Source organism: Lontra canadensis, unplaced genomic scaffold, assembly GCF_010015895.1.
Source record: "Lontra canadensis isolate GAN:19392208 unplaced genomic scaffold, GSC_riverotter_1.0 scaffold59, whole genome shotgun sequence".
In the NCBI taxonomy this organism is placed as follows: Eukaryota; Metazoa; Chordata; class Mammalia; order Carnivora; family Mustelidae; genus Lontra; species Lontra canadensis.
In genome coordinates this window covers 1,464,134-1,473,178 of record NW_022631053.1, presented here as the reverse complement: position 1 = coordinate 1,473,178, position 9,045 = coordinate 1,464,134, and the positions used below count along the sequence as shown (strand labels likewise).

The 9,045-nt window shown below is 45.6% G+C and overlaps 1 protein-coding gene across 1 annotated transcript; it reads right to left on the bottom strand.

Moving 5' to 3' along the window:
• Positions 1 to 899: 899 nt before the first annotated feature.
• On the bottom strand, positions 900 to 8,258 carry ATP5MC2 (ATP synthase membrane subunit c locus 2). The gene is made up of 5 exons (XM_032876607.1): positions 8,220 to 8,258; positions 4,746 to 4,815; positions 3,419 to 3,508; positions 2,711 to 2,904; positions 900 to 1,162 (listed from the first exon to the last, which is right to left on the bottom strand). The coding sequence occupies exons 2-5, from the start codon at positions 4,782 to 4,784 to the stop codon at positions 1,048 to 1,050; spliced, it is 438 nt and encodes a 145-aa protein (XP_032732498.1). The 5' UTR covers positions 4,785 to 4,815; positions 8,220 to 8,258; the 3' UTR covers positions 900 to 1,047.
• Positions 8,259 to 9,045: the final 787 nt, after the last annotated feature.

Here is a 9,045-nt window from a genome sequence, read left to right as displayed (position 1 = left end):
TTTTGGTTAATGCTCATTTGGCTGATGGTAGATGGAAAACAGATGAAAGCTTCGTAATGAAGAGGTAGCATTTAAACTTTTTTTAAGAAAATATTTATTTGAGAGAGAGAGTGAGACAGTGAGAGCATGAGCAGGGGTAAGGCCAGAGGGAGAAGCAGACTCCCTGCTGGGCAAGGAGCCTGACGTGGGGCTCAATCCCAGGACCCTGAGATCATGACCTGAGCTGAAGGCAGCTGTTTAACAGACTCAGCCACCCAGGCACCCCTAAACTCAGTCTTTAAAGATAAGAGGGAGTTTGCAAAAAAGGAAAGTGTGCAAAGATTCAGAAAAAGAAAGCAGAGATGGCCAAAGGATAAGGCCTGAAGATAAGGACAGGAAAGAGGCAAAGTATTTGAAAAATGACAATACCACTTTGGGTAGAGTGTATGGGAACAATAAAAGATAAAATCTGAGAAAGCTGAGGTCAGACTGTGTTTGAATTGGTAAATGACAAAACTTATCTCATACTTAAGGATTAATCTGGCAGTGGTAGATAGAAGTAAATGCTAGAGGGAAGAGACTGGAGGCGAGGCCTGTTAAAAGGTTATTGCAGTAGGCCAAGTGGGCGGCAATGAAGGCCTGAGCCAGGAGAGTAGCAGGGAAAATAGCCATTTGTCAAAATTTTAAGCCAGTCCTGTTCGTTTCTATAGACTCAATCCAAGGTAACAGGCCATTCCAGGTGAAAATTATTAAAAAGGACTGCTAATTTGAATAAAGCTTTCCTGACACAGAGCATGAAGAACAAGTGACCCCAGACTCATGCTGAGTTTAGAACTGTCACCACCCACCAGGCCTTATACTTTCACCAAGGCACTCAGCCAACCGTGGAGAACAAATATACACAGGAGACACAAGAAAGCTCTTATTAATACAGTATTTATTTGTCTTCCCTCTGTCAAACCCTGAGCCAACCACTTTCCCCAGGCTGCCTGGGGAGGTATAGGAAAAGGATTATACAGGGCAGACGAGACACGGGAGAAAGACCTATGGGAGGTGGAGACGGCTCCTTCACATGGCGAAGAGGATGAGAAAGGCCACCATCAGGCAAAAGAGCCCCATGGCCTCCGAGAGGGCAAAGCCCAGAATGGCGTAGGAGAAGAGCTGTTGCTTCAGAGAGGGATTCCTGGGAGAAGGGGAGGAGAAAAGACTGAATTTCTAGTCCACACAAAGAAAAAGACAAACACCAAAGGTGGGCTCAGGGAAAACTCATCTCCTCAAGCTCATCTTAGGCAATGCGTGTCTCAGGGTGACGCCATCATGCCCCAATTCTTGCCTGATCTATCAAGGGCTCTACAGAGACTCAATGACAGCAGCGGACAATCCAAAATTCTGTTAACAAGACCCATTACCTCCTCCTCCAGTGGATCACCCATAGCATAACTTAAGACCTCCAGGCCTGGATATTTAACTACCTAGGGGCCAACCAGAATGGAAGAGGTATCCACAGTGACAGAGTCTGTGTTTTGAAACTGGAAGTAGCAGAACCCCAAAATACAAAATGTATAAAAACCAAATCACAATGGTAAAAAAGTCGGGGATTCTAAAGACTTGACTGGTCTCCCCTTCATTCTTTAAGACGGTCTCTGGGCATACTTCAAATCCCTAGGGCTTTATGGAACCCAACTAGAAAAACCCCATTCTAGAGGACAAGGGAGCCAGGGGGACAAACTACTTTTTTTCATTCCAAAGTAGTCAAAGATCTGGGGCTTTAAGAAGCTACAAATGGTCTGTGGGGTTTAGAAACAAAATGGGATAAAAAACTCCCAATTTTGGAAGTCAATATATAATTTCTATTTCCCTTACTCGGTCCCCTCTGGAAGCCTTGATGAATGAGGTAAAGTAACACCAACTTCCAACAGAATTGTGAACACAGAAGCAGTCAGGCTTATTTCATATAAATCCTAAAAAACAAACCTATTTCCTCAAAGGCATTAAGAGAACTTGCAGGTATCTAGAGGATTAATTTAGTTTTAACGTGAGTTGCCCAGAGTTGGTGGAGACCAAATAGTCCCCAGTGTCAGAAAGCTGTGGGGCTGACTGCAAAGGCAGTTTTCCCAGGAGTGATGGGGTGGGAGGGAACTCCCAGGGATAGGGGAAAAGCAGCAACCAAGCCACCATGCTGACTTGAGGCGCTAGACCAGTGGTAGCAAACTTTCTCTGTAAAGAGCCAGACAGTAATTATTGTAGCTGTTGTGGGTCACATATGGTTTCTGTTGCCCCCCTTTTTTCATGACACTTTAAGGATTAAGATCCATTTTTAGCGCAGCTATACAAAGACCAAGGGGTAGCCCAGGTATGGCCCTCCCCCTTTGGTTTGCTGACTTCTGCTCTAAACCAAAGCTTTTGAATGGAATTTTCCAATATGGTAGCCACTGGACACATGTGGCTACCTACCCACATTATAAATACACAAAATTTAAACTTTATGTACTGTTAGTTACTTAAATATTTATTTTAAATAATCTCTAAATCCAACATGGGGCTCGAACTTGTGACACCAAGAGCCACAAGCCCTATCAACTAAGCCAACCAGGAATCCCTAGTTAATAAAAAATTTAAATTCAAATAACCACACGTGGGCTACTATATAGGACGGTATGCCTCAAGATCCCCAGGTATTTTTGCCCAGACCTCTGGAAACATATGAGAGCCAATGGAGGGCCCATCTTACCTGGCATAACCAATGATGAGGCTCCCAAACACAGTCCCAATTCCAGCCCCAGAGCCAGCCACCCCTACTGTGGCAGCCCCAGCCCCAATGAACTTGGCTGCTGTATCGATGTCCCTTGAAATGGTGCTGGTTTGGAAGCTTCGGCTAGGAGTAAGTGAGGTCAGGGGACGTGGGGCTGCCAAGATGCTGAGGCCCTGTGAAGAAGATGCCAGTAAAAGATAAAGATTTTAAGAAATCCCCTTTTTTGCTTTGGTAACTTTGTACCATTTAAACCCTTTACGCTATGACATTCTATGACTTTTTATTCCCTGGAAAATCCCCTAAAATGTTGCCAAGCAGAACTTTTTGATGCAAGAGGTGGACATCAAATACCTTCAAGATTCAGGTATGGTCTAGAAGGGTAAGACTTAAGCTGCAGCCTGTTCTTGGTGCCCTGAAATCATCGGGACCAAATGCCACCAGCTGAAGTCAGTAAATTAGGTCAGGTAATGGTAGTTAGCAGCAACACACATGAGCATGTGCTGCCAGCAGCAAAAGCTGGAACACTAATCGTATGTGGTATCAACTGTCCTCCACCTTCACCTAAAGCCAGTGGACCCATTCCTTCACTAACTTTGTCTGTGATGATTGTCCTCAGCACTCCCCCTACTGGCGCTGCCAGGTAGCCCTTTTCACCCTTCACCCCGAAAACCACAGGCCCACTCTGACCTTATAAGGTGCCTCATCTGTCAGTGTCTCGGGTGGTTTTAGCACCACTGCAGACAGTGATCGGCTCAACAGCTGAGAGGTGCTCCTGACCTAAGGGGAACAACACATAGGCAAGAGTCAAGGAAGTTGTGGAGAAGTTTCGGAACCATCCCAAGTTGTCACGTGGATGCCCCATTCATTCACTTGAGTGTAAATCAGAATCTTGGATCATTCTTTTACCTTCAGCAAACTAAGAACCATTCGCGTTCTCTTGCTTCCCAGGCTTCGCCTCTATTTTAAGGGAAGAAACCTACTTCCTTTCAGACCACAAGGTATTGCCATTGTGTTCAAAATTTACCCCCTTATAGCCGTTTCTGACTATCCCCAGGAAAAAGCAGATAACCTGGTGGTTACCAGCCAGTTTTAGTCAGAGAGATCTAGATTCTAATCTAAGCTCTATTTCAGCCTTGTGATCTTAGGACAAGTAACTTAAATCTTTTTAAACCTGCCTTCTCATCTATCAAACTGGAAGGCGGTAACTCAGGATTGATGTGAGAAGTAAAAGAGATTATGTACACAAATTAGTACACCCAGTGTTCCATCCATCAATGGTACCCATGAATAGTGCCACCCCTTTTCACTTATGGATGTATGAACCAGTTGCCTCCACCATCTAATAATCTGTAATGTCTGGGACGCCTGGGTGGTACAGCCAGTTAAGCATCCAACTTTTGTTTTCAGCTCAAGTCATCATCTCAGGGTTGTGAGATGGATCCCTGCATCAGGCTCCGCACTCTGTGGAGAGTTGAGATTCTCTCTCCCTCTTCCTCTGTCCTTCCCACTTGTTTTCTCTCTCTTTCCCTCTAAAATAAATAGTAAATCTTTTTAAAAAATAATCCACAATTTCTTCCACTCTGTTGCTTCTGAATCACGTATTTTTTCCAATGTGTATTTACATGTGATTTAACTTGCCATTCAAATTTCAGCTCCCAGAGGGAACTCTGGGCTATGGCTCTCTAACACTCAGGGAAAGATCCTATACACAGTGCATACTCAGTCAAAGTTAGGCTATTTCCAGTTGGGTTCCAGTTTACAGGAACACAGTTTTAGGATAGAAATAACCTGATCTTAGCCTAGATTCTCATTTTCAATCTTCTAATATGGTTGGATGAAAAGATTTAACTGGCTTCCAAGGGATCTGAGATGGGGGGTGTCTGGTAAGCATTCACTCTGTTGTCAGGCTAACATAGCAAAGGACCTTCCCCCAGCCCAACTGTGAAGACCAAAGTGTGGCAAGGAAGAAATAAGATCCCCCTACTTAACTATCCCAGAAAAGGCAGGCACTCACCAAGAACGGGGTGGAGACGAACTTTGCACAGGCGTACATTTTCAGGGAATGAGGGGCTGCGGCAGGAGAGCTGAAAATTACAGAAGTAGAATTGTAAACGTTGTCCTTATTCATCAAAGGAGATCTTAATTAGCAGAAAAGGTGCTCTGGAAAATTTAAATGGCTCAGAGAGCAGAGTGAATGACCTCAAGTCATTAGCAGAGATGGAATCAAAACCTTGAAGTCAAGATTTCCTCCACACAGTTTCTAAGATTTCCTTATAATCAAGTGACTCCCACTAGTCTGGACAAGTAGCCACTTGGTCTTAACTTTAAGACCTGTTACTCATTTCCACAGCTCGTGAGTTGGTGTCTTCAGAGAAGTTCCTGTGTCCTCAGCCTAAGTTTTCCTCAGTCTCTATTCAAAAGGAACTCTTCTAAAGATTTCATTGTCCAGGATAGAAACAGTTGCCCTTTAAAGACTCTTAAGAGTTGTTTGTTGAAGTCCAAGACCCTGGAAGGATCTCATCTTTATACTGAACCTAGTTACCTGGAAGTTATTGGGTTCCTCAAAACACTTCAATTTCCTACATTAATTAACAGAGTGAGGCAGATCAGTGAGGAATCCTCCCACTACCGTAGTTAGCCATGATTGTTAAAGTATTCATTTTCACCACCACCCTAAGTGGCATTCAATTTTGTATGCTCAAGATCTAAAACAATGCTGACACCCTATAGGTGCCCTAAGTTTGCAGAAATGAAGTTATTTAAGAGAAGAGTGGTTGAGTTAAAGACCTACAAAAAGATTTCCCTGAGAGGCCCACAAGAACTCGTTACTTGAGGGTAGGGATGATCTATATATTAAAAATGCATATTCAAAAAAACCAAATAAAATAAATGCATATTCAAAAAATTCTGCATACTCAGGTCCCACTTTAGACTGTCCTGATCATGATCTCTGGGTATAAGGCCCAAGTGTCCTATTACTTCAAACAAGCTTCTCAAGTGATTGTTAGGTACACTGACAGCATGGTCTTAAAACCACTAATGATGGTTGGGGCACCTGGGTGGCTCAGTGGGTTAAAGCCTCTGCCTTCGGCTCAGGTCATGATCTCAGGGTCCTGGGATCGAGCCCCACATGGGGCTCTCTGCTCAGCAGGGAGCCTGCTTCTTCCCTCTCTCTCTGCCTGCCTCTCTACCTACTTGTGATCTCTCTCTATCAAATAAATAAATAAAATATTAAAAAAAAAAAACCCACTAATGATGGTAGTGGTAGAGTCAGGACTTGACATTTTCTCACACTTAAGTTAATGCTTCCTAATATGCTACAGGTTGAAATACTCAGGGGTTACTTAAACCTGTTAAATAACACTTCCTTAAATGAGTTGTACTCAAGATTTTTCCACATTACCCTTCTGAATCCAGAATCAGTCACTTTTAGATTAATCGGTGGCTTCAACTCTTGTCCTGTCTCCAACTGCCCATACATAACTCTAACCCAATTTTGCGGCAGACTATAAAGGTTTTCTTTGGTCAAAAGCCAAAATTTCCCCTAAAGCTTAAAAAAAAGGAGGACTGGGGGTGGGGTGCTGGGTGAATCTGTCAGTTGAGTGCTCCACTCTTGGTTTGGGTTCAAGTCACCATCTCAGGGTCATGGGACTGAGCCCCACAAGGGGCTCTGAGCTCAGGGATGAGTCTGCTTGAGATTCTTTTCCTCTTCCTCTCACTCCCCACCCATGCTCTAATAAATAAAATCTTTAAAAGAAAAAAAAAAGAGAGCCAAACTCTGTAGAGTATCTAGATGTCCATCAACAGATGAATAGATAAAGATGTGTATATATACAATGGAATACTACGCAGCCATAAAAAGAAATGAAATCTTGCCTTTTGCAACCACGTGAATGAAATTAGAGGGTATTATGCTGAGCAAAATAAGTCAATCAGAGAAAGACAATTATCATATGATCTTCCTGATATGAAGAATTTGAGAGGCAACGTGGGGGGGGGTTGGTGAATAGGGAAGGAAAAAATGAAACGAGATGGGATCAGGAGGGAGACAAACCGTAAGAGACTCTTAATCTCACAAAACAAACTGAGGGTTGCTGGGGGGAGGGAGACAGGGAGAGGGTGGGTAGGTTATGGACACTGGGGAGGGTATGTGCTATGGTGAGTGCTGTGTAGTGTGTAAACGTGGCGATTCACAAACCTGTACCCCTGGGACTAATAATACATTGTATGTTAATAAAAAATAAAAAATTAAAAAAAAAAAAAAGAGCACTAGGCACCTGGCTGGCTGTCAGTAAGGCATGCAACTCCTGGATTTTGAGTTCAAGCCCCACCTTGGGTGTAGAGCTTGTTTAAAATTTAATAAATAAATAAATAAGTAAATAAATACTATCTGTTTTTCCCCCAAGGCAATTACACCTCAACATCATCATACAGAACATAGTTGGGGGGCGTAAATTAAGTAACATGTAGAGTTTAATGTGGTGCTGACATGTAACAAACCCACAACAAAAGGGTGGCAATTACGGGAGACTGCATGAAGTGCTGATGCCTCCACTGGTCACCTAACTGCGGCAAGTCTGCAGTTGTTAGCCTACAACACTCCAGACAACAGCATCATCCAGAATCAGTGGGCCTAAATCATCACAGGTTTATTCCTCCGTGATCAGTCACAGAGAGGGGCTGTTGACTTAACCACTCCTTTCCTTAAACCTTCTTTTCCCCCATGAGAGCAGAGTCTGGGGACTCAGTATACCCTTGACAGAAAAGCTGACAGGAGAAGACCACCAATGGGCCCCCCACGACTCTTTCGGGCCTGCTGCCTTTAATAGAAAACCTGGCTTTTAGCCCACCACTTCCGTTTTTTCCAACTTCCCTTGGATGGAGGAAGAGAACGGTATTGCAAGACAACCAATGGTTCCAAAGAAACTGGTTTCTCTTCTCTGCCACAGCTCTCCTAGGCCACGGTCTGAATGGAGAGGGTGTTTTGGCTTTGTCCTACCATGTCCACGATTACTTTTAAAGGACTATCAGCTATCTCCATTGCTTGGGGCAGCTGAGGTCCTGGGGCCAAGTCTGGAGGTTGCACGATAAGGAGACAACGAGTCAGGATAAGAAGAAAAAACTGAGACAGGAAGGGAGAGTCCGGGGTTTGTGACAACTCTGAATAGACAAGAGGGAGAAAAGAACCTCTGCAGGAACCGCGAGGAACAGGTGAAAAGAGCGTTCTGGGATTTGACTTTCGCCAGCTTCAGAGCGCTCTTCCCTCCCCCCCTCCCACGAGACATCCAAGATGGCGCCAGGCCCGCGCGGTTGGAGGTCACCGGCACGCGGAAGGGGCAGCCCTAAGGCGCGGTAATACCAGGAAAAACGGAGGGCGTGAGGACCAGGGTGGGCGCATGCAAGGTAAGGGCCTCAAAGGACTCGTGCGAGGTAGGGTGTTCCGCGCGCGTGCGCGGCGCATCGCGGGCGCGAGGGCCCAAAGCCTTACCTGCTCCCAGGGCCAAGGAGACAGAGAAGGCGGGGGGAGTGTCGAGGGGGGGGCGGGAAGAGCAAAAGGAAGGTTCAGCGCATGCGCGGCACGGACCAACGAGACGCTCTGCTAAGGATAGAGTGATTGCAACGTTGAGGGTCGGCCCAGGCGCCACAGCGCCGCCTGCCAGCTTTGTGGCGGCATTCAGCCAGTTGCTCCACCTGGTGTTTGAGAGGAGAAACTGCAGGCAGAGCCGACCCTGTACAGAAACGCGGAAGACTCTCCAGTGTAAACCGATCCGTAACGTGGCCTGCGGTTTGGTCGGCTCAGCGTTTGGGATCCTGTACCCTTTCCCAGCATGTGCAGTCACATTGCCAACCCCAAACCCTCAACCCCCACACACCAGAAATTCAGTGTTAAATAACATACATCGAGATGGGGGGGGGGTCGTCTGTGTCCAAAATGTAGCAGAAGGAAAATTAAAAGTCATGGCACTCCTGCCTTCTGTCGCCCAGGGACCCTGACCTTATGGACTGGAAACCCGTTCAGTGGGCGAATAGTGAGCAAAATGCCCCAGCTGCCTGTGGTGGCCTCACCTTTATTTCCCTCTCCCTCTTTCTTATTCTAGTGATCAGCCAGGAATGAGGAAACCAGCATCACCGAACCAGAAGATGGGGCTAATGATGATGGTGACTCAAGCGCCCTGACACTAAGCCTTCTCTCCGGAGTCCTGAGACAGTCAAGGAATAGTGGGCACCAGGTTCCTGTAGTGAGGTTGTGAGGTCACCGCAGGCATGCCCCTGCCTCTGCCCAGACTCCATCTGTGGGAATTGAGATAAGCCGT